We start from the raw sequence: 25,515 nt of genomic DNA, 5'->3' as shown, positions 1-25,515 counted from the left end.
GTCAGACACATTACAATTGTGAGATATATCCTTTAGTTTTTTTTATTCTTCTCATATCAATATTAGTTTTGGACTTTATTTTATTTCAATGACAATTCCTTAAAAAACAAATACAGTGAGTAAAATTTCCAAGATTTTGAATGAAAAGAGATTTTCAACAAGGGCGTCATACTCAATAATATTGAAGATGATGAAGGGGAGGATTATATTGTATTGACCTTTTGTCCAGACTGAATTCATTCAATTAAATAAGGTTGTAAGTTTATTTATTCTTCTAATCATAATATTTTAGATTATTTTCGTCTTTGTTTAAGGTTCGTTTCAAGTTGAGATCAAACTTCGAAAAATGATAATAACATCAATATTTAATTTGTATTTGAACATCCGGAAATGAATTACTTAGTGAACTTTGAAGATGAAAAGCAAACAAGTGCGATGTGAGTAAATATGGCACATAAATTGACATTTATTTTAGTTGGGATGTCACCTCCTTCATATCTTCTTAACATAAATTATGTGACTAATGTGAACGTCAAAATTTTTGGTCTCCATCTATTTGGATTAAGTTTAACTGCGATGAGACTATCAATCCAATTAAACATTTGCAGTTTGCGTGGCATGCAACCTTAACGACATTATGTTTATGGATCACCATTCAAAATATGCGTTGTTGACATTGTAGGCTTAGATTTTGGTGACTAGAGAAGCAATCATCATGACTTGAAATATTAGTAGGAAGAACATTTTATTTGAATCTAATTCTAGTCGTAACAATAATTTTTGTACTTGTTTGAAAGTGTCTCGCTATTATTGGTCTATCGAGCCTGATTCTGACATTAAAGCATATTATATGTAAAGGAAATTATGTCCCTTCATTGCTAATAGACATGATTTATGGTTGAGAACAAACTCATTAAATTAGCTCATATAGCTAATTTTGCTAAGAATAAGTGTATTAATCAAAATTAATATTGTAATTAATAATGTTATTTTGTTTATTATGTGAGGTTATAGTTTGAAATTTGAATACCAATTATATTATAAATCAATTTGACAAAAGAGGACTTTAAATTCATTTATTTGTTTCTCCTTTATTTACATGTTATAAATGACATGACTAGGGTACAAAAATAATGCTACATTACAAATAAAGAAAAGAGAGAAATGTATTTAACCATTTCAACCACACTGTCTTATGTAGGCCTAGATTCAAATCCAACATGGAATCAGTCTGTTTGGGCTTGAAGTAGGCTAAAAAAATAAATTGTATTTAAGATATCAAAGAAATATCAAAATTTTATTTTAGAGATTTGGACTTGATGAGTTGTTTCTTTAAAATTTCAGTTAAATTTATTATTAAATCACCAATTTATTTTGAATATGGGAACAAATTGTTACCTTATCCATGTAATTAGTGTATGTGTTCTAACACTAAAGTATGATAATCTAATAATCATGTTTTGAGTCATCAAATATGACACAATTTTCAAACTAGCTAAGAATTTTATATCCAATGCATTTGAATCTAATAGAATTGATCATTTGCTTAGTCATATACAAATTTATAAACATATTTAAAGATGAATTGGAGATAAATAATTATGGACTCATGCTAATTTAATAAGTTATAAGATAAATAATTATGGACTCGTGCTAATTTAATAAATTATAAAAGAAAATCCTTTATTAAACTTAGTGAAAGAAAGTTTTGAATGAAATAATTTTTGCATGGTATGTTTTTATATTGAAAATACTCAATATATTTGAAAATAATTCAAATATTTTTTTTTTTTTAAATATATCACAAGAATAATTTGTTTTTATTTTTAATGTTTTTTTTTTAATTTTTTTAAAAAGTTAAGTAGACTCCAATTTTATAATTACAATATAGTTTTGTAATATGAATTGAGAAAAAAAATCGTGCCTAAGAGAACAAATATCAATAATTTATCTAAAATTGAATTGAGGGTGAATCGTGGTGCCGGTTTATTAAATTAAAAAAATATATAAAAAATATTTGTGTAACTGTGATAATAAATATTCTTATAAAAATATTTGCATAAATAATTTTCCACAAAATATTTATAAATTAAATTATTAAAATTTTTTATTTTATTTTATTTTATTTTTTATAATATTAATATTTTTTAGATCATTTAACCTAAGCAATATTTTAAAAAAATAAATAAAACCTTGTAAAAATGTATAAATATGAGGGTATAATTGTAAATTGGGAAAATATTTAGGTTGAAGCTTGAAACTTTGCCGGATCCACAAGAAAAGAGCATCGACAGATTCGATTAAGTAATTTCACTTCTTCTCCGTTCCTTTCGATTTCTTGGGGTTTTCTTCTTTTCAAAACCCTAACCCTAGAAGGTAAAGATTATACTCTCAGGTGTACTCGCTGCTGATTTCATCAATTTCTGGTCCAAAACACGCAACCATGGCAGCTACGATGGTGAGCTCTGCTGGAGGTCTCTTGGCGATGTTGAGTGAGCGCGATCCCTTACTCAAGCTTCATGCTCTCTCCAACCTCAACGCCTTTGTTGACGATTTCTGGCCGGAGATCTCTACAAGCGTTCCCACCATGTAATAATTCACTTCTCTATCTCTTTTATTTTCATTTTATCAATGTCCAGAATTATATCGCTTTTGACAATTTTAGTTCCATTATCTGTTCCTATTTTGTAATGTGTTTACTACCCCTTTATTTATTTTAGTTGTAATGAAGAGTTTCCTTGTTAGTGTTAGCTTTTACATATATAAGCACTCCCTTTGGTATTGCCTGATCAATGATGAAACTGGAAACGAGTACAAACAAATTGACATGTAAAGTAGTTTCATTCACATTATTATGTTGTCACAGAGAGAGCTTGTACGAGGATGAAGAGTTTGACCAAAGACAACTTGCAGCATTGCTCGTTTCAAAGGTTAGCACTTTTTTATATTTACATCTTCCTTCTGCAAAAAGACATGCATGCTATAGCAATAAACTTCATGCTTTTGATTACAGGTTTTCTACTATCTGGGTGAACTTAATGATTCATTATCATATGCCCTTGGTGCCGGTCCCTTGTTTGACATCTCAGAGGATTCAGATTATCTTCATACACTTCTTGGTAGGCTGTTCCTTTGATCCTTACTGTCAATGCTTACTTGGACACTCTAAGAAGCCTGCATATTTCTTCAAGCTGCTTATGAAGTACATTAAAACTGAAATAAATATTTAATGTTCTTACCTATTGTTTTTGAATGATATATATTATACTCAGGGGTAGGAAACTCTTGATCTGATACAATAATTTTTTCTGGTCTCTATTTTTTTTGCTTTTCAGCTAAAGCTATAGATGAGTATGCAAGTCTCAGGTCAAAAGCTGCTGAATCTAATGATGACACGCAAAATGTGGACACTAGATTGGAGGCAATTGTTGAGAGAATGCTGGACAAGTACGTTGAAGTATTTTGGTTGTTTCTTCTTTTATTTGTGCAATTTGTTTTACCTTCTCTTTTGTAGGTGTATATCGGATGGAAAATATCAACAAGCTATAGGAATTGCAATTGAATGTCGAAGATTGGACAAGCTTGAAGAAGCAATCACAAGGAGTGACAATATTCATGAAACACTATCATACTGCATTAACGTCTCTCATTCCTATGTGTATCTTGGAGAATATCGTCGAGAGGTACGGATAAAATCAAGAAATTATTTCCATTGGAAAAAATCTGTACACAGACTTTGAAGTTATTTAAAAGGAATAAGTATTTTGTACATTGTCTCAATGAGTTTTGACAAGCGTCATTGTGATAGTTCAGACATGTGCTATTATAACAGCAAGTACAATATTAAAGTTAAGTTTTTTGCGGTGTTTGTAAAATTATGAAGGGAAGTTTCTATTGAAAAAACTACTATTTCCTTTTTTGAATATGGAGTTCAATATTACTTTCTTACAATAAATAAATATGCAAAATGTTCTTTATAGAAACAAACAATAAATTTTTAATGTTCTTGAGTCTAAAAAAAAAAGGTGATTTATGTTTCATGGTTGGTTGGTGTTTGTTATATGTGCCAATATATGAGGACCAATCTTTTGATTGTCTTGTTGGTATTGAAGTGAAGGGATGAGAGGTTATGTCTGCCTCCTAAAAAGAGACATCAATTACATAACAAATTGTAACATATCATATGCTTTAAATGAGCTGTCTACCCTCTCTTTGTTCGTTTTAGTCATAAAGTACCCGTGTTCATATACATGCATACGTGAAGATATCTTTGCCTCCTAAAAAGATGGTCCTGACATATTCATGTAGTTATCAGATATTTGGTTAGTTCTTACTACGGAATCTCGTGGGCATTAGCTTTGGTTATCCACGAGCCTGTCTTGGAGATGGCTATATGGCGATGCTCCTTAATTGTCTTGTGAAAGGATTACCTAAGCATTCATTTTTCATTATTACCAATATCAGTTGCATTGAATGCTGAGAAGGTCTATGGGGGAATTTATGTCTTGTGCATAAAAGGCATAATATAGGGAAATTTATGTTCTGAGTTATAGTTTCCTACTTGAACTGAAGCCAAGGTTAGGATGGAAGGTTACACTCTTAACCCCCTTCGAAAAGGCATGATCAAATGCATCTTGACCTTGTTCTGTAATTCTGGCCTGGTATAATTAAGTTTTTCTTATTCAATATTTGCAATTCTCTTTAGTTTCATATTTCCTCAAGAGAAAGGGTAAATACTGTAAATATGTCTGCTGAAATACAATGTTGAATTGTTGCTGAGGTTCTAATAGTTATTCCCATCCAATGGAGGTGGAGTTACCACTAAGATATTGATCTTTGATTTCATTTTTTGTAATTATTCATAGTTTTTTGCTAGCTCTGGTGACTTGTTGCAGAGCCTCTTGATAATCCAGTATGCTAATTGTCAGATGAATGTTTACAGGTTCTTAGACTACTTGTTAAAGTCTACAAGAAGTTGCCTTCTCCTGATTATTTGAGCATTTGTCAGTGCCTTATGTTCCTGGATGAAGCAGACGGTGTTGCAGGAATCTTGGAAAAGCTATTACGTTCTGAAAATAAGGATGATGTGTTGCTGGCATTTCAAATTGCTTTTGATCTAGTTGAGAATGAACACCAAGCTTTTCTGTTGAATGTGAGAAATCTGCTTTCCAATTCCCAGACAAAGCCTCAAGTGCAGCAAGTAGCTCCTCAGCAGGAGTCTGGACAAGAAGGAAATGTAAATGCTTCTGAAGATGTTCCAATGACAGATGAAGCTCCTGCATTAGTCGTTGAAGCTGCAGATCCACATGAAGTAGCCTATGCCGAGAGGCTTGTAAAAGTCAAGGGAATTTTGTCTGGCGAAACTTCAATTCAATTGACACTTCAGTTCTTATACAGCCACAACAAGTAATCTAACATCTTTATTTGACATGGCTTATTCTTTTGAATGTTTGCTTTTATGATTCATACACCCAGATATTGCTGACCCCTCTCAATTTTGCATACAGGTCGGATCTTCTTATACTCAAGACAATAAAACAGTCAGTTGAGATGAGAAATAGTGTGTGTCACAGTGCAACTATCTATGCTAATGCAATCATGCATGCTGGAACAACAGTAGATACGTTTCTACGTGAAAATCTGGTAATTGGTCTCTTTTGACACTTTCTGTTGATATCTTTTGTGCTATGGTACATTGTATCAGACTTCATCTAACTAAGATTTAACAATTTGACAGGATTGGCTGAGCAGAGCCACTAATTGGGCCAAATTCAGTGCTACTGCTGGACTAGGTGTCATCCATAGAGGACATTTGCAACAGGGAAGATCTTTGATGGCCCCTTACTTACCACAGGGTGCGACTGGTGGTGGTGGAAGTCCTTATTCTGAAGGTGGCGCTCTTTATGCACTTGGCTTGATCCATGCAAATCACGGAGAGGGGATCAAACAGTTTCTACGTGACAGCTTACAAAGTACTAATGTTGAGGTGCTTACCCTTTTATTAGATTCTACTTTCCACGTCGATGTGTTAGATAAGTTCCTTCAAGTTGTTTGGTCTTGCTCTTCCAGGTTATTCAACATGGGGCGTGCTTGGGTCTTGGTCTGGCTGCTCTTGGGACTGCTGATGAGGATATTTATGATGACTTAAAGAATGTGCTTTATACTGACAGTGCAGTTGCAGGAGAAGCAGCTGGTATTAGTATGGGCTTGCTGATGGTAGGTTCTACAAATGAAAAGGCAGGTGAAATGCTTGCATATGCTCATGAGACACAGCATGAGAAAATTATCAGGTGAAACTGGATACAATTGAATAGACTGTTGTTGCCAGGTTGAATCGTATTTTTCTTAATGTATTTGAATTAACTTAATATTGCAGGGGATTAGCTTTGGGCATAGCACTTACAGTTTATGGAAGAGAAGAAGATGCCGATACACTAATTGAGCAGATGACTGGTGATCAAGATCCAATTCTTCGTTATGGTGGCATATATGCTTTGGCAATGGCTTATAGTGGAACAGCAAACAACAAAGCCATTCGCCAGCTGTTACATTTTGCTGTATCGGATGTTAGTGACGATGTCAGGCGAACAGCTGTTATGGCGCTAGGGTTCGTCCTTTATTCCGAACCTGAACAGGTTGTGTTCTTGATTCTCATTTTTATCAACTGTTTCTTTTCTGTAGCTTTTATATCTGCCTGCTCCCCATGGTGTGTTTTAAACTGTGTGATTGGAATGTTATTGTTCGGTTTTAATTATAATAAAACGCCTTGTTTGATGTGGGTTATTTGTGATTATTTCGAAATAACTCATTATCATATCAACACCTAGTCATCAACCAAATCATCAACCAGAATACTCATTTAAATAAAAAATTATTCATACATATTTCTACCCTAATATCTTTTTATTCAAATAGCCCCAAATAACCTGATTTTCCATAACTTACATCAAACGAAATAGCCCCAGATCAAACAAGGCCCAAGTGTTCTAAAGAATTTTATAGGCTGTCAATTCAATTTAGATGTCTTTGCCTTGTCTAAGTTTTTGTATTTTCTATATCATCCTCTGATTATTGGATATTAAAAGCTATTTGGATATTTTTTCATCTGTCCAACTGACTGATTTAATGCCCCCCTTAAATGCAGACTCCTCGCATAGTCTCCCTGTTGTCGGAATCTTATAATCCGCATGTACGATATGGTGCCGCACTAGCTGTTGGAATTTCCTGTGCTGGCACTGGTCTGAGCGAGGCCATATCCTTGTTGGAGCCTTTGACAGCAGATGTGACTGACTTTGTCCGTCAAGGTGCTTTAATTGCAATGGCTATGGTCATGGTGCAGATTAGCGAAGCTAGTGATTCCCGTGTTGGAACATTTAGGTAATTATTACTCATAAAATTGCAACCTTTCCCATCATCCTTAGCTTATTATTATTACTTTTTATTCTTATACAAGGCGGCAATTGGAGAAGATAATTTTGGATAAGCATGAAGACACCATGAGCAAGATGGGCGCTATTCTGGCTACTGGAATACTGGACGCTGGAGGAAGAAACGTGACAATTAAGTTGCTTTCGAAGACGAAACATGATAAAATAACTGCAGTAGTTGGGCTTGCTGTTTTCAGCCAGTTCTGGTATTGGTATCCACTCATATACTTCATCAGCTTGGCATTCTCTCCAACTGCTCTTATTGGACTGAACTATGATCTCAAAGTTCCAAAGTTTGAGTTCCTATCACAAGCCAAACCGTCGTTATTTGAGTATCCTCGTCCTACTACTGTAGCAACTACCACCTCAACCGTGAAACTTCCAGCTGCTGTTCTTTCAACTTCTGCCAAGGCCAAGGCTAGAGCTACTAAGAAAGAGGCAGATAAAGCTACTGCTGAAAAGTTACCTGCTGTAGATCCCTCTCCTGGAAAGGGGAAATCCTCGGCCACCACCAAGGACGGTGATTCCATGCAGGTAAATCTTCAGCACATGCTAAAACGACAACTTATCTAGAGCTGTTTGATGTGGGAATTTCCAGAAATAATCTATTTTTTTGAAAATAATCTTGTTTGATCTTGGGTTATTTTAAAAAAAACCTTTATCACATCACCTATCATATCAACCATCAAATCACTTAATTCTTCAATCAAGGTACCCTTTATTTTTTTTTAAACTTTTAAATACAAAGACATTTAATAGTTTAACCCAAATAATCCAAAAACATACTTTTTCATCAAACATGATTGATTTCATAACCTTCAAATAACCCCACATTAAACAAGCTGATGAAAAAGCATATTATTTGGTTTAAAATAACTAAAAAATATTTTTAATTTTTAAGTTGATGATTTGATTGATAATAAGACAAGGGGTTATTTAGGCCTTGTTTGATGTTGGGTTATTTGAGATCAATTCTAAATAACCTATTAGTCAACAATTTACTAAACCAAAATACCCTCTACGTATTTTTATCATGGATTTATACCCTTAATGTCTTTTTACCCAAATAACTACTTTTGGTTATTGAAAAACCCAAGATCAAACAAGGCGGTTTTTTAATCTGGGTTATCTGAATTTAATCTCAAATAACTCACTATCCTGTGATTCCTGTCATTATACATTTATATGCCTATTTACCCACATCACCCATTTTTTAACAACCTATATGAAACAAACAAAGTTATTTTGAAATAAGATATTGGTTTATCTGAATAATCAATATGGAACAAGGCCCAATTATTCCTTCATCAAACAAGACCCTGGTTTTCAGCTGTAAATATCTTATGATTATTATCTTAAATATGTAGGTTGATAGTCCAGCGGCAGCAGCAGTGGATAATAAAAAGGCAGAACCAGAAGCATCTTTTGAGATATTGACCAACCCGGCAAGGGTTGTTCCTGGGCAGGAGAAATTCATTAGATTTATTGAAGACAGCAGATATGTGCCAATTAAGTTGGCACCTTCAGGTTTTGTCCTCCTAAAAGACAACCGCCCAACGGAACCTGAAGTGTTGTCCCTCACTGATGCTCCATCTTCTACTAATGTCTCTTCTGCAAGTGGCGGTGTGTCATCATCTGCTAGTCAACAGGGTACTACTACAGGACCAGCATCCATGTCAATCGACGAAGAGCCTCAACCTCCTCAGCCTTTTGAATACACTCCATGATGAGTGAATGAATTGTTTGATCTCGTATATTTTTATTTTATTTTTAGCAATCCCCCGTTTTAATTCCATTTTCTTTGCTTAACAACCTAGTACCCAGTACTGAATTAATAGTGTGTAGAAATGGGGTTGGTTGGAACATCCCATTTTTACAACCCTTGTGCTGATATGACTTGATGCAATTTTTGTGGCATTATCATTCCTATTATTTTAGTTCTTCAAAACATGAGATGCAGTTGCTCTGTAGTTTGCAGACATATTTGGCTTTTAAAAACCAGTTCCAATGGAAATGGTGTGAAAATAGGCTAAGAATGGTGTGAATTAATGAATTTCTGGAGCAATTGCAGGGAGAATTATAATAAAAATACTGTAATCTAGGGTTGAGATGGTGGTAGGTTGAAGAACACAAAAGGTGATATAGTATTAATACTTTTTATTGTTATTTTTTTTATCTCAAGATGTCTAGTGCATTTCTTGGTTGGAGTAAACTTTAGGATGTGTAGTTTTTGGGTCTGGATCGGGGATAGGGAACCAGCCCCAGCTAACTCGATTTCCTGGGGCACATCTTGAGCTAACTCGATTTCTTGGGCACATCTTGAGCTAGATCGATTTCCTGGGCACATCTTGAGCTAGATCGATTTCCTGGGACACGTAGTTTTTATGCCACAAAGTAAAATGCTCATGTTGTTGGTGTCTGCAATAACTTAAGGATATTCAATTGCAATAGATGCTCATTGAATCAGACTGCAAGGTGGCAAAGAAGAAGATAGAGTTTCCCCATTTGCTTTCCAAGAACCCAATTCTCTATTCTTTCCTTTTTCAAACATCAATTATATATACATAATATATACTTGCCTCTTCTTCATCATCATCATTTTTAGCAAATGATCCTAAATCTAACTTCAGCCAACAATAATGAAGGACCCATCAGGTAAATAGGCTCAACAACTCTTCAAATTTCCTATCCTTGCTTTCTTTTTGATTTCTCATCAATAATTTCCTCTTCTTCTGATTCTCGAGGAAAACATCATGACCATCATCGATGCCCTTTGTTTAGAAAGTCATGGTCAGACAAACTAAGGGACATATTCTTCTGCTTTCATGTCTCCTCTTCCCAAAGAAAATGCAGAAGATTAGATGCTAAGCTTGAGAAAAAGATGATTGAAGCACATCAAAGGAAATTAGCATCAAATGGGAATAACAGTTTCAAATCAATGAACAGCTTAATCTTGAAGTTCCCTCAGATTAGACAAGGATTGAAACAAGTTAGACATCTCTTTATCGAATATGGTAAAAAGAAAACAATAATATTAATTTTCAAAATTCAGTCTTTACTATATATATTCCTTTTCTGCAGATGAGGATTCTAATGGTGTAATTGATATAAATGAACTCAGAAGATGTTTAAACAAATACCACCTTCAAATTCATCTTGAAGAGGAGGAACTTGATGATGTTTTCAGTTCTTGTGACATGAATGGAATTAAAGGGATTCAATTGAAAGAGTTCATTGCTGTCCTGTGTCTCATCTATGTACTTAAATCAAAACTGGGAGTTGCAGAGCTTGAATCCACCTTCGAGATTATTGTGGAAGCATTCTTGTTTCTGGATAAGAATGGAGATGGAAAGCTGAACAAGAAAGATGTGATCAAGTCACTGAATGAGGATTTTCGTTGGGAGAGGTCATCAATGCATGTCATCACGAATAGATTCAAAGAAATGGATTGGGCTGATAGAGATGGGAATGTCAGTTTCAGAGAGTTCCTCTTCTCGTTGATCAATTGGGTTGGGATAATTGATCTTCACGAGGAAGAAGATGAAGATGATAATGAAGAACAGACTATCCATGTCATTCATGTGGATTGAAATACGAGTAATATTAAGAAGTTGAACACTTGTTTAATACCACCCCTCCTTATAAATGATGTAAATGCATTATGCATTTAACTTTGATTTATATCCTTAAAAAAATAGTTTTTTTAAGAAAATATTAATTAAACAAAGATAAATAATTTAGGCAACGAAAATATAACGAAAGTAAGATCACGAATCCGATGTGATCTGCCACATGTGTATGAGAGAGAAATAAAAAAAATAATACAATTAAAAAAAATAGTCATGTTCGAGAAATTTTTGTCCCGCAAATGGCCATATTTGAGAAATTTTTGTCCTGAAAATGGCCATGTTCGGAATATTTTTGTCCCGAACATAAGCATTTTCCTAATCATGGTTATTTTTATTATTATTTTAGTATGATTTTTTTTTTTTTATTTATCTCTTGCGCAAGTGATATAACACCATATTCTTGACATTTCTTTTTTTCCATCTTCATTACCATCTCACTGCTCTTAAACAAAATCACATAAAGTTATAAAATTTATTAGTTTGGAAACACTATGATATCTGAGTTATGGGTTTGAAAATATAATTATAATTTTTTTTTTTGTTACTTATCCTATTAATATTAATTTAAATGTGATAATCCTCTAAAATATAACTTAATTATATATATATATATAATTAAAAAAAATTAATAAGTTAAAAGAAAAAGAAAGGTTTAATTTTATGTTAAAAACCCAGGTAGATAAGTTAAATCTTTTTTTGGAATTTAACAATACCAATCTCTCATTAATATCATCCTCTAGATCTGAAACTAGCGTACTTCATGGGAACAAATAATATACATATATATTAATTTAGTCTTTATATTTATCATTAATGGGTTTACGTTTTGATGCGGTGCGAGTCAAAGAGATTGGAAGATAATCTAATTAAGGAAGGGATTGGAAGATATATTCTAATCAAGGAAAGGATTATAATATATATTCTAATTAAGGAAGAGATTACAAGGGATATTCTAAATTAGGTAGGGATATTCTTGTTATGGAAGGAATATCCTAAATTAGTGTAATTAAATTGTAATTAGACGTAATTCCTAATTTAATACGTGTAAGTCCTATAAATACCCTGAAGGTATTCCATTGTAAAAGAAAAAAGAAGATTATTAATCAGAAAACGAGGTTTCCTCAATATCTATCGACTTTCGGTATTCGTAAGAATCAACGAATCTTGATAAAGGTTCATCCTAGCCACGCACGCTGCATCAGTTGGTATCAGTTTCCAGTCGACCCTGAGGTATGCCGCCCCGAAGACAGCCGCGCAACCCTACCCCTGGTGCTGATGATGGTGACCTTGCTGAGTTGCGACGTGAAAACGCTGAGTTTCGCCGTGATAACGACGATTTGAGGCGGCAGGTTGAATGGTTGACGCAACGGATGGATGCATCTATGCACATGCACCACCCTGAAGATGATGTTACGATGACAGATGAAAACCCCTTCGGTGGTCTTCGGAATCGATCCCCTGAACGCCCCAATCATCGCTGGGAGCAGGCTTTCAGGGTGGACATCCCTAAGTTCGATGGTAGTCTATCACCGGAAGAGTTTATTGATTGGCTTTCTCAGGTTGAAGAGATTCTGGATTTCAAGGAAGTTCCTGCAGATCGTCGTGTACCCCTTGTTACGATCCGCTTACATGGTCGTGCACAAGCATGGTGGCAGCAGTTGAAACAGACACGTGTTCGTCATGGTAAGGCAAAGCTCACGAATTGGGACAAATTCAGGAAGCATATTAGGGCTGCGTTTCTACCATATAATTACGAACGTAACCTGTACCAGCGGTTCCAGAATCTTCGTCAGGGTTCTCGTTCCGTGGATGACTATTCCACTGAGTTTTACACCTTTGTGGCTCGTGTTGACCTGTCTGAGTCCCCTCTCCAGTTGGTTTCTCGCTATATTGGTGGCCTTCGCCTCCAGTTGCAGGATATTTTGAATATGTTTGATCCCTTGACTGTTTCTGAGGCACATCAGCGTGCTTCACAGGCTGAGAAACAGCTAGCTAGGCGCGGTTCGGGTAGCTTTGGAAAACAGGTTGTCCCCACTAGTGGCATTGGTTCTTCTTCCCAGTCGGCCCATCCCACCCCAGCCCCCCCTCGCGGCACTACAGCCCCCCCACAGGGACGTCCCGGTGGCTTGCGTTGTTTCGATTGTGGTGAAGTTGGCCATCGCCAAGCAGAGTGTCGCAACCCAAAGTCCACCAATCGTGGTCTTTTTACTGAGGTGGATGATCCTGACTCTGCTCTTCCTTCAGATTCAGCCCCAGTGTATGATGTTTATGATGATGAGGCAGCGGAGGAGTATGTTTCTGGTGATGTTGGCCCCCTTTTGGTGATTCGTCGATCATGTTTAACCCCTCGTGCTCCTGACAACGAGTGGTTACACAATAATCTGTTCCATTCCACTTGTACCATCGGTGGCAAAGTTTGCACCTTCATCATTGATGCTGGGAGTTGTGAGAATGTGATTTCTGAGGTTGCAGTTTCGAAGCTGGGTCTGTCCACTGAACCTCACCCCAAGCCTTATCGTCTGTCCTGGCTGAGTCAAGGTACGGATGTTACAGTTTCCAAGCGCGTACTTGTTAATTTTTCCATTGGTTCCCATTATCGTGAGGCTGTATATTGTGATGTGGTTCCTATGGATGCTTGTCACCTTTTACTTGGTCGCCCTTGGCAGTTTGATCATTCTGTTATACATGATGGGCGTGCTAATACCTACACGTTCTTATTTCATGGTACCAAGATTGTGTTGATGCCAAATCAGCCCAAGAAGGGTGCTGCCCCCACTCATCATGCGTCCCCCCCTACCACCTTGTTGTCTCGGGGTCCTTTTCAGACCGCCATGGTCGAATCGGGCATGGTGTTTGCTCCATTTTGTTCGCTGATTACCTGTGGTGCTAGTTCTGAGGTGCCTATTCCAGTGCAGCCGCTGTTACAGGAGTTTGCAGATGTTTTTCCTGAGAATCTGCCTTGTGCCTTGCCTCCTTTGCGTGATATCCAGCATCACATTGACTTGGTTCCAGGTGCTGCCCTACCCAACCGTCCTCATTACCGCATGAGTCCCAAAGAACATGAAGAGTTGCGTAGACAGGTAGAGGACTTGCTGGCTAAGGGACACATTCGAGAAAGCCTTAGTCCCTGTGCTGTCCCGGCCTTTCTTACCCCAAAAAAGGATGGGTTCCTTTTCCGTGGTGTGCAGCTGTGTATTCCAGATTGCAGCCTGCGTTTGAGGATGATTCAGGAACTCCACAAAGAAGGCCATGTTGGGCGTGATCGTACCTTCCAGCTTCTTGCAGCTTATTATTTCTGGCCTTCGATGCGCAAAGAGGTGGGGCGTTTTGTTGCTCGTTGTCGTGTTTGTCAGTTGGCTAAGGGCGCTTCGACTAATGTCGGGTTATACTTGCCTCTGCCTATTCCCACTCAACCATGGTCTGATGTCAGTATGGATTTTGTCCTTGGGCTGCCACGTACCCAGCGTGGTTCTGATTCGATTTTTGTGGTGGTTGACCGATTCTCGAAGATGGTTCATTTCATTCCCTGCAAGAAAACCTCTGATGCTGTGGCTGTTGCACAGCTTTATTTCAGGGATGTGTATCGCCTTCATGGACTTCCTGCCTCCATAGTTTCTGATCGGGACACTCGCTTTGTGAGTCACTTTTGGAGGAGTCTTTGGCGTTTGGTTAATACTCAGCTGAATTTTAGCAGTGCCTATCACCCGCAAACTGATGGCCAAACTGAAGTTGTTAATAGGTCTTTGGGGAACCTTCTGCGCAGTTTAATTGGGGATCATCCTAAGGCTTGGGATCTGAAGCTGCCTCAGGCCGAGTTTGCTCACAATCATGATGTTAATCACTCCACTGGTTTCAGTCCTTTCCATGTGATTTACGGGCTGTCTCCGCGTGCTCCTCTTGTTTTGTTAGCGCTGCCCAGCAAGGTGCGTCCTCATTCCACTGCTGCGGATTTTGTTGGTCAGTTGGCTCAGGTTCATCAGACCACTCATGACCGCTTGGTTGCTGCTACTGCCAAGTACAAGGAGAAGGCTGATTCGAGAAGGCGTGCTGTTGATTTTGAAGTTGGTGACTTTGTGTGGGCTATTCTGACTAAGGATCGTTTTCCAGCTCATGAATATAGCAAGCTTGCTGCTAAGAAGATTGGTCCTGTTGAGATTGTGGAGAAGATCAACCCCAATGCGTATCGTTTACGCCTTCCCAGCCATGTGCGTACCTCTGATGTGTTCAATGTGAAGCATCTTGTTCCTTTTGTGGGTGAGTCTTCTTCTGATGAGGATGATGCGGTTCCAGATTCGAGGACGAATCTTTTCTACCCTGGGGGGAATGATGCGGTGCGAGTCAAAGAGATTGGAAGATAATCTAATTAAGGAAGGGATTGGAAGATATATTCTAATCAAGGAAAGGATTATAATATATATTCTAATTAAGGAAGAGATTACAAGGGATATTCTAAATTAGGTAGGGATATTCTTGTTATGGAAGGAATATCCTAAATTAGTGTAATTAAATTGTAATTAGACGTAATTCCTAATTTAATACGTGTAAGTCCTATAAATACCCTGAAGGTATTCCATTGTAAAAGAAAAAAGAAGATTATTAATCAGAAAACGAGGTTTCCTCAATATCTATCGACTTTCGGTATTCGTAAGAATCAACGAATCTTGATAAAGGTTCATCCTAGCCACGCACGCTGCATCACGTTTACATTATATATATATATATGTTTATAGCTAGGTTGGTTTGTTGGTCTGAATATTATTGATCATCTTCTTCATTTCAACAATATTATTATCAATACAAATATGCGTCTTTGGGTTAGTAAATTTTAATCTTCATTATTCTATAATATATATTTATATAATTCTCTCTTCTCTCTCATGTGTCTGAATGCATTTTCCGATTTGCGTACGTACGTACATATGCATGTTTTTATTCTGGGATTTCATATTGAACATGTTTTTTTATTTGTTTATATCCTACTTTCTTGCATTGTAATATTATTCTTTAATATCTTTATGTTTATATATCGACTTCTTCTCCTTAATTTACTGTTGTGCGTCCTTTTGGATCTTAATTAATTATTCCATTGGAAATATATTTATATTGATTTGATGTCTCAAGGGAAGGGAAAAGGAAGGGAATTGATTTGATCTGGCATTTTGGATCTTCTATTTCAGACTTCGTTTGGAATTCATAATAAATAAGAAATTTCATTAATGTACCATCTTGAAACCTTCTAATAAATGAAAAAAAAAGAACAGTGTGTGTGAGCCCCCATTGACAGTTAGTGTCCGGTTCCTGATGAGTTTTGAAAGATCATTAATTAATTAATTAATTAATTAATTGTTGGTATCTTTAGAATGTCAGAAAAAAATAAAATAAAAATGTACTATCTTTTATTCTAGCCTTCTAGGCAGCAGCTATATATATAATAGACCTGCAAGCAGATACCCTCTAGAGCGAGCTAGTTAGTATTTTATCAGTTTTTTTTTAATAATAATTCAATATAAATTTTTAAAAATATTTTAAAATTTAAACAAAAAAGATCAGTTTGTTTGAGATCTCTCTCTCTAGCATCATCTGTACAAAAAGAAAACCAGGCTTGTTTGGAATTGAATGAGTTATGCTGTGTATTTCTCTGAAAACCTGATTTTGTCTTTAGCCCATTTCCAAACAAGCTCTTATACTGGTTCTTCTTCTTCTGCTTGCTGCTGTCTAGTCTCTGCCTGCCTGAGAATTCATGGCTATATTGTACTATATTCATCTTATTGGTTCAGTCATTTCTATATTATAGTATAATAAAGCATCAAATGTTAAATGTGGTTTCTTTTCATATATACAATTTCAAATTGAATTTTAATTTCATTTGTTGCAGAGAACAGAAATGGCTTCTTCATCTTCTTCTGTTGCTGCCATTGTGAAATGTCATCCATACCCTCCTCCACTAGCTAAATTTGAGGTTATCACAGTCAATCCATGCCTATTCATGGAGACATTGGAGAAGCTCCATGCTTCCTTAGGGACCAAGTTCATGTAATAATCATAATCATAATATACTATTCTCATTCATTTCATTGTGATTTGTGATTTTTTTTGGCTTTTTCTTCTTATAGGATCCCAGTTATAGGTGGGAGAGACCTGGATTTACATCGTCTTTTTGTCCAAGTTACCTCTCGTGGAGGTTTTCATAAGGTAATAATCTATCTTCTTCTCTCTCTATAATAGTAAATAAATGCTGTTCATAAACAACAAAATGGTTCAGATTGTGAAGGAGAGAAGATGGAGGGAGATAACAGCAACATTCAACTTCCCATCAACAGCTACAAACGCATCTTTTGTTTTGAGAAAGTATTATGCATCTTTGCTTCTTCATTATGAACAAATCTACTTGTTTAACGCCAAGTTTTGGTCTCCATCCTCCTCTGCTGGTTTGTTTGCTTTCATTATTACTCTTTTGATTCAATTTCAAACACTGGTTTCACTTCATCTTTTCTGTATGTATGTATGTAGATCATGTTTCACCAATTCCTATGGAAATACCTTCATTGCCATCTTCAGAAGGTGGTCAAGTTCATCAATCAATTCTGTTTCGATTTTGTTTTTTGTTTACTGATTTCTTCATCTTCTTGCAGTATTATATGCGGGTTCCTCTGTAATAGGAGTGATAGATGGGAAATTTGAAAATGGTTATCTAGTCACTATTACGATTGGATCGGAGAAGTTAAAGGGAGTATTATATCAAACTGTTGAAACCCATATTCAAAACAACGATGATCCTCCTTCTGCCGGAGTTTTGGGAAGAAGGAGGCGGAGGAGGAGGAAATCTGAGATAAGAAAGAGAGACCCATCTCGTCCAAAGCCAAATAGAAGTGGGTATAATTTCTTTTTCAAAGAGCAACATGCTAGATTAAAACCTCTTTACCCTAGAATGGATAGAGATATCAGTAGGATGATTGGGGAGCTATGGATGACAACGAATGAATCAGAGAAAACTGTAAGTTTGGAAATTGAAGTACCCATTTGGTTTTTGGTTTTGTTAATGTTATGTTGAATTTGCAGGTGTATCAAGAAAAGGCAATGGAGGATAAAGAACGGTACAGATTGGAGATGGATGAGTATAGAATGAGGTTAATTTCTGGGCAGGGTATGATTAGAAATCCTGTTCAGATTCAACCTGTTAATATGGTTGAAGATGTTCAACCAGAGATGGAGAATATTTCGGGTGATGGAAGCAGCAACTCAGATGATGATGAAGAAGAAGAAGCGTATATGGATGCTATGAGTGATTATAATCAGATTTCTGGTGTGCCAATGGAAGGTGAAGAGTGTTTTCGAGGTTCTTCTACTAGAGTTCTTGATTTGGCTATGGATGGGAAAGGAAAAGAACCTATAACTGGAGAAGGAGAAGATATGTAACTAAATTGAGGTTTAGGGTTTTCCTTTGTTTAGACATACATGAGTTTAGAATTTAAATTTATTGGATTTCTAGAGGAAAAGGGGAATGTGAAGAAGATATGGGTGTTGGGAACTTGAAATGGATCATCATTTCATTGTTTTCTAACAAATCTTTAAAGAAGAATGTAATAGAATGATTTGGAGACTGTAGCTCAGTAATGGTAGAATGATTTAGAACTTTCGATTATGAGTTTCGTTTGGAGGAATTCTAGCTGCTCATGTGTCTTCCATAGACATTAGATCTTTTAATCACTCACTCCTTGGATGATAACATTTGATAAGAGTTAATCGTTATAGTATTTTGGGGTCATATCGCAAAACTGTGTACCCTCCTTCACTTCTTTGTTGGAAATGGCAAAAAGATTCGTTCCTGGACTGACCATTTTGGCGGCACCTTTCTATTGTTTTCCCCGGATCTCTACACGAAGATTCTAACAAAAAGGGGGCCACAATTGTTAAGGTTCATCAGTGGACAAATCGTTTGGTCACTCACTTTCAACCACATACTCTCCACTCTTGAGGCTGCAAATTTGTCTATGCTTATTTCGCTCCTTATTATTGCCACAATCTCTAAGAGTCTATAGGCAGTTTCGCCTTGAAATGATTTCATAATTTTCAGTAAGTTACATTTATAACTATAAGAAAGTTGATGAGCATTATCCTTGGAAGACCTAAACCAAAATTTCTTACTTTTTTTTTTATATGGGAGGCTGTTCATAGAGGTATTCTTACTCTTAACAAGCTTAAAAGAAAAAAAATATTCCCTTGCTAAAAGATGTAGTCTTTGTCTTCAAACTGAAGAAACGGTCCATCATATTCTCCTTTATTGTCCTATGGGTTCCTCCATTTATGCACTTCTTCGGAACGCAATCAATCATTCATAGGTTATTATGGATCTTTTGAGAACAACATATTTTAAGATGCTGGAAAGATGTTATTAACAATGAATGTGGTAGATATTATGGAAAAAACAAAATACGAGAAATTTTCAAAGAAAGAGTTTTGGAATCGATATGATTTAATATTTTCTTCTTTAAACTTTCGCATCAATCACCCAATGAGACTATCTCTAGCTTTCTGGAATCTAAATTTATTATATTTTTGGTTTTTGGTTTTTGATTTTTTCTTTTTTCATTATTTTTTTTTACAAACTGTTCAAGAACGTTTCTTTCTTTGGTTTCACACTCAGTCTCAATAAAAAAAAGTTATTAAAAAAAATAAAATTTATAATGACCAATGTTTGCAATGAGTTTGAACCTTCATATTATAATGAATTGGAGTCTTTTATGTGAAGAGTTTGAAAATTAATTCAAAGTTATCCAATATTTGGGACAACCAAAGTCAACATTTTTTAATTTTGTGACCCGTGTTTAGTTTGAATTGAATATTTAAGACCTTCCAAATAAGAATAATTAAGAATTTGAGCAATAAGTATTCTCTTAAGCCCATATTTAAAAATAGCTAAAAGAAGAAGATAGATCTCATACTTCTCTCAATATAATTTGCCATTAAAGATAAGATAGAAAAAAGTGTAAAAATTTGTACAATGTATATATAAACAAATGTAGTAAAATCAATAGCTGTTTTCAACAAATTTACCACTACTTTAGAAACAAATAAATAATAATAAGAATAATAAGAAGAACACATGAGTCAGATTATTTGTCCTTATCTATCTTTCTTTGTTTGTGATCATGACACAAACTCCATATTGAATCGAACTTATTTCTCCTCTTCCTCAATCAAAACATGTATTAATTAATTCTTCTGATCACTGTCTCTCTATGATAAGCTAGGATTGATTTAGAACTCTCCAATGCCGATATTTTCCCGTTTCTTATTTGGTTGTTTCTCATGTTCAAATTCAAGAATACAACCATCAGGACCCGACATGATAAACCCAACAAAAACCCAATTACCAGTACTTTCTAAGGACATCCGAAGTTACCTTTCTGCTACCCGGAGACTTAAACAAGAGCTGGGAAAGAATGATACAGAGGACCCCCCAAGTCCGATCAGCTATAGCCTTCAAAATCCTGAAGAAGAAGATGATGATCATAATCTTTTCTTTTGGAAAGGCATAATATATGGAGCTATAAACACCCCTTTTGAAGGAGGTATCTTCCATCTTTCCTTAAAGATGCCTCTTGAATACCCTTTCGAACCCCCAACTGTAAGGTTCAGAACAAAGGTAATTATTTCTTTCTTTCTTTATAGAATTAATATTGAATCTTAAATTGATGACAATTAGTGGTGGATGAAATAGGTTTACCATCCATACATAGACAAGAATGGAGTGATAGACGTGGACATATTGGGTGAAAACTGGTCTCCAACTCTAACTATAGAGAAATTGATGCTGTCCATTTGTTCATTTCTTTTGCAACCAGACCCTGAACACGATGTGAATAAAATTGCTACCCTTTATCGTCGCAACAGACGCAAATATGATCAGATTGCAAGGGAATGGACTTTGAAGTATGCAATGTCCACTTAATTTCAGTATACTCTATTCTATCTATTAAAAATGCAGACATTATAGTTCTACGCACGATTTGGTGTTCTATAAGACATTTAAGGTGTTTTTGTGTTATGTACTAGTATAATTATCTCATTTAAGAATCTTTGAATCTTTGTATAATAAATATCAATCTTCCATTACTCACAGGTAATCATACATTTTTTGGTGACCCAATGTTTATGGGAAGTGAGTGTCAATGAATTGAATGAATCTAACTCAAATAAAATTTTTACCTTTTCAATTTCTATTAAAAACGTTTTAAGGTGAATGAGTCTTATTAACTTGCTAAAATTCAAAAAATAAATGGAAAATTCTAAATGAATATAATGCCAACATGAAAATCAAAAGTAGGCTGAGGAAATTAATTAGGAAGAACAATGAAATATTGAATGTTACATGTGAGAATAGCATGATATCCTAATTATAGATGAATACAATGTATTAGAACTCATGGGACACATTTAATTAAATGAGTTCCAAATTCCAAATGGTTTATTAAAAGAATAATTAGAATGTTTAATCTTTGCAATATCATATTCAAATAATATATATTTTAAATATAAATTTCAGATTTATATATAAAATAATCTGTTTACGTGTTAAAAAACAATATACGTTGTTTAAGTAGAACGATAAAAAATATTTACAATAACAAAAATTAACAAATATTATAGTCTGCAATCACATAAAACCCATCAATTATTGTTAAAAAAATAAAAGTTAAAACCATTCACACATATTTTTTTTTAAAACCATTCACGCACATAAAACTAATAAAAGCTTAAAAACTAACTTATAATTCATACCAAAAAAAATTGAAAAACCATTCACCTATTATAGTCTACCATCACATAAAACCCATAAATTATTGTTAAAAAAAATGAAAGTTAAAACCATTCACACACATAAAACTAATAAAAGCTTAAAAACTAACTTATAATTTATACAAAAAAAAAATTGAAAAACCATTCACACCATACAAATTATTACACAAATGGCTAAACTACTTTAAGAATAAAGATAAGAAAATGGCTAAATTATTACACAAATGGCTAAACCAACTTAATAATGAATATACCATAGATCTAGGACTTGAATTATATGAATTATGAGACTTGGACTTGGAGGCACAACTAGAACAAGCTGATTAATGGTCAAAAGGTAGTTAAAGAGTGGTTAATTAAAACATCAAATTAGGCATCCACTTATTTATTATAGGGAATGAAATAACATCAAATTAGGTAAAATAAAATAAAATTTAAATGTGAGGATGGAAACGTAATCTTAAGTTTATCAGGAACCATTTTCAGTCTTCATTTCTACACTTATAATTAACAGAAATTAAACATAAATTTTTTAGTTTATTAGATAAGATACTTTACACTTTAACTAAAAAAGTTACCCACAAATGTTTTGAAATTAAATATCTAATTCTAAAACTTTGGTCACGCTTAGACCATCTCCAACTCTATTGCAAACCTAAATCCATAACCCTTTTCAACTCCAACACTCTGCGTAGCCAAATCCAAAATGCAAATATCATCATCTTTTCCCTCTAATATTTGCGTTGTTAAGGTTCATTAAACCCCACATCTAACAAAATTATAAAAAAACCATTCAAGTTTATAAATGTTTTGATTTAAATATTTAACTTTTTATATAATTTATTTCAAAATTTTATATTGATTCTTTAACCGCAAGAGCAAGAACGATGCAGATTGTGACAGGTTTTACAACTGGGCTAAATGTCTCCCCGAAGTCAAGGCCCGGGATGATAGCCTTTGGCAACAAAGCGAACTTTGTATCGATCGAGAGTCCGTCAACTTTATGTTTGAGCTTGAAGACCTATTTGTAACCTAGAACATTTTTCGATGGAGTAGAATAAGTAATGACCTTTTAATTTAACTGAATTTTTATATTTAGTTTTGTATATAATTTATTTATATGTTTAATTTTTTGTTTTTATCTTATAAATTTTTATTAATATTTTTTATATATCATATTCATAAATTTATAATAATAAATAATATTGATAAAAAACTAAAAACTAAAAAATAGGTCTTTCTGATTGAGAACCGATGTCTGAATTGTCTAAGTTTATAGAAAATGAGGAGATACTAGGGGATGCTAGCCCGACATACTTAGGAGTTGAATTTTATAACTCAAAATAGGGATAGTTGCAAGATTGTTTTCTTCTGCTACTTGTGGAACAATCTTTAAGTTTTTCGAAATTTTTAATAATGTCCCACACGTGATTGAACTTTCAACCTACTTTGAATTTAAAATCTTTCGTGATAAACACTTTAGTTTTGAGAATATGTCGAGTTCAAATAATTAATTACAACTTGTTTAAATAATAATTTTGAAAATTAAATTAAATATCAGCGACAATGAATGATCCGCCGTTGCTGATATTGTTAACTATCAGCGCCAACACTAAATTGTCGCTAAAATTCATTGTCTATTAGGGACGACATTTTCAACGACGAATGGTGACGATTTTATTCACTGTCTCTGATATTTATAAGCAACGATATTATGACTTTTAGCGATGATTTATGCCGTAGCTAATGATGCATTTTCCACTAGTGCTCATTAGTTGTCTGCCTCTCCTCTTTAATGTTGAAAACTTATTCTATACGAGACCTTAATTTGTTACTTGATTAGTACACTCCAATAATTGGATCTTTAGAAAGTTCTATATAAACCCGACATAAGAGGATATCTTCATCGTGGTTGTAGGAAGCTGATCGGATAAACATATTTAACAAAAGTTGAAGGTATATGTGTATTCGTCACAATTAAAATGGTGGGATGTGGTGAATTATATTTTGTCAACATATGTTTATTTATAATCAAAATCTCAACACATCTAATACGAAAATGACTACACATTAATTTTTTTGTCACAATTATCAACACATCTAACATGAAATGACTACACACTACAAAGTTGATCACAATTATCAACACATCTAATACGAAATGACTACACACTACAAAATTTATCACAATTATCAATATATCTAGCACGAAATAACTACACACTACAAAATTTATGACAATTATCAACTAATCTGACATGAAATGACTACACGCTATAAAGTTTATCACGTTTATCAATTAATAACAACGTGATCATCCAATAAATTCTTCAACAACAAAACCATCAAGTATTACATGGTGGTTCCATTCCTAGACATATTGTTATCAATCGTGATCGAGAGATTGCTGATCGTAGATTGTATAATAATTACTTTTTAGATAATTCATTATACAACGTGACCATGTTTCGTTGAAGATATCGAATGTCTCGCTCGTTGTTCCTTCAAATTGTTGACACATTCAAAGATCATGATCGGTACTTCCAACAACGATCAGAAAATACAAGTAAACTTGGATTATCTCCAATACAAAAAACAACATCAGATTTTTGTATGTTTTTTTTGAGAAATGGCTTACGCCATTAATTAAAAAGACCCGCAAAGGGTAACAGGATTACAAGAGCTAAAATTGAGCTTACACCAATTTGTTCAAAGTCAACACACGATGGCTATGAGGAATCCATAGTTGGCCTATGAAACACACATACATGAAATAAAATTAAGTACAAAAGTGAATAAGGAATGAAACTATTAATCAATCAACTAAAACAAGACGATATGTGTTGATTTCCCCGGACTCGTCTCTCTTGTCTTTGCCCTTATTTTATTTTTCCTTCTTTCTTGTCACCCTTAGGTCTTTTGAGGATATATTTCTGGATAAAGTTCCAGTTTCTTCGTCTTCGCTAGCTTCTCTTATCCTTTTTTTCCTTTTGGGCTTGAGTTTGGATTTGAGCGTATGAGTTGTGTCCCTTAAGGTGGTTTCTTTGACAACGTTGCGACTTTATTTGGTTTCAGAGCTCATGGTTTTCAAGATGCTTTGTCTTTTGCTATCATCCATGTCAACGCTGGGCTTTTCGAACCTAATTAGTGGGAAAAGAGCCTCAGTTTCAGGCTCGGTGGGATTGGGATCAGTTTGATTCTCATTCATGTGTTCGTTGTGACTTCATTTGCTTTGAGGATTTTGATATATGATTTCTTGACCACCTTGACATTCTCTTGTTCAGGGGTGGCCACGAGCTTCTTTTTCTTTTCCCTGTCCTTTTTTCTGGCTGCTCGTACATGACCTCAATGGTGACCATGTTTCCATTCCGGCATCTTAGCTCAAATTTTTCCAATTTTGTACTCGTTGAGTCAATCTCAATGCAAATGCGGGCAAACGTGACCCGTTTAAACGAGTCAAAGTCGGGATCGAGCTTAATCGACTTTTCAATGAGTTCGGTGAGGTATGCAAGTACTTTGGCATTACAAAGGTGTGGTGGAATGTTTCTCAGTCTCACCCACACTTGTTCGGATTGTGGTGATTTTCTATTGATGTCCCTTTCTTCATTCCAATTGGCAAGCTTGAAACATAAGCTGAACATGAAGGTGAAATCTGAGCC

At 34.8% G+C, this 25,515-nt stretch overlaps 4 protein-coding genes across 4 annotated transcripts; all 4 read left to right on the top strand.

Moving 5' to 3' along the window:
- Positions 1 to 2,277: 2,277 nt before the first annotated feature.
- Positions 2,278 to 9,380, top strand: LOC124922644 (26S proteasome non-ATPase regulatory subunit 1 homolog A-like). The gene is made up of 13 exons (XM_047463363.1): positions 2,278 to 2,589; positions 2,867 to 2,930; positions 3,014 to 3,119; positions 3,336 to 3,447; positions 3,515 to 3,683; positions 4,943 to 5,406; positions 5,508 to 5,643; positions 5,738 to 5,986; positions 6,070 to 6,290; positions 6,377 to 6,635; positions 7,145 to 7,377; positions 7,454 to 7,961; positions 8,795 to 9,380. Exons 1-13 carry the CDS (start codon positions 2,444 to 2,446, stop codon positions 9,152 to 9,154), a joined length of 3,027 nt encoding a protein of 1,008 aa, XP_047319319.1. The 5' UTR covers positions 2,278 to 2,443; the 3' UTR covers positions 9,155 to 9,380.
- A 638-nt stretch (positions 9,381 to 10,018) lies between these two features.
- LOC124922028 (probable calcium-binding protein CML22) lies at positions 10,019 to 11,177 on the top strand. Its single transcript, XM_047462751.1, has 3 exons — positions 10,019 to 10,082; positions 10,172 to 10,441; positions 10,509 to 11,177. The coding sequence occupies exons 1-3, from the start codon at positions 10,067 to 10,069 to the stop codon at positions 11,015 to 11,017; spliced, it is 795 nt and encodes a 264-aa protein (XP_047318707.1). The 5' UTR covers positions 10,019 to 10,066; the 3' UTR covers positions 11,018 to 11,177.
- A 5,458-nt stretch (positions 11,178 to 16,635) lies between these two features.
- On the top strand, positions 16,636 to 18,656 carry LOC124921902 (high mobility group B protein 15-like). Its single transcript, XM_047462602.1, has 7 exons — positions 16,636 to 16,807; positions 16,932 to 17,089; positions 17,170 to 17,248; positions 17,319 to 17,484; positions 17,567 to 17,617; positions 17,689 to 18,050; positions 18,116 to 18,656. Exons 1-7 carry the CDS (start codon positions 16,673 to 16,675, stop codon positions 18,470 to 18,472), a joined length of 1,308 nt encoding a protein of 435 aa, XP_047318558.1. The 5' UTR covers positions 16,636 to 16,672; the 3' UTR covers positions 18,473 to 18,656.
- A 1,746-nt stretch (positions 18,657 to 20,402) lies between these two features.
- Positions 20,403 to 21,008, top strand: LOC124926043 (ubiquitin-conjugating enzyme E2 11-like). Its single transcript, XM_047466206.1, has 2 exons — positions 20,403 to 20,702; positions 20,778 to 21,008. The coding sequence occupies exons 1-2, from the start codon at positions 20,403 to 20,405 to the stop codon at positions 21,006 to 21,008; spliced, it is 531 nt and encodes a 176-aa protein (XP_047322162.1).
- The last annotated feature ends 4,507 nt before the right edge of the window (positions 21,009 to 25,515 follow it).

This window comes from Impatiens glandulifera, chromosome 1, assembly GCF_907164915.1.
Source record: "Impatiens glandulifera chromosome 1, dImpGla2.1, whole genome shotgun sequence".
Taxonomy (NCBI): Eukaryota; Viridiplantae; Streptophyta; class Magnoliopsida; order Ericales; family Balsaminaceae; genus Impatiens; species Impatiens glandulifera.
Note: the sequence above shows the minus strand (reverse complement) of the source record. Positions and strands in the feature narration are given on the sequence as shown.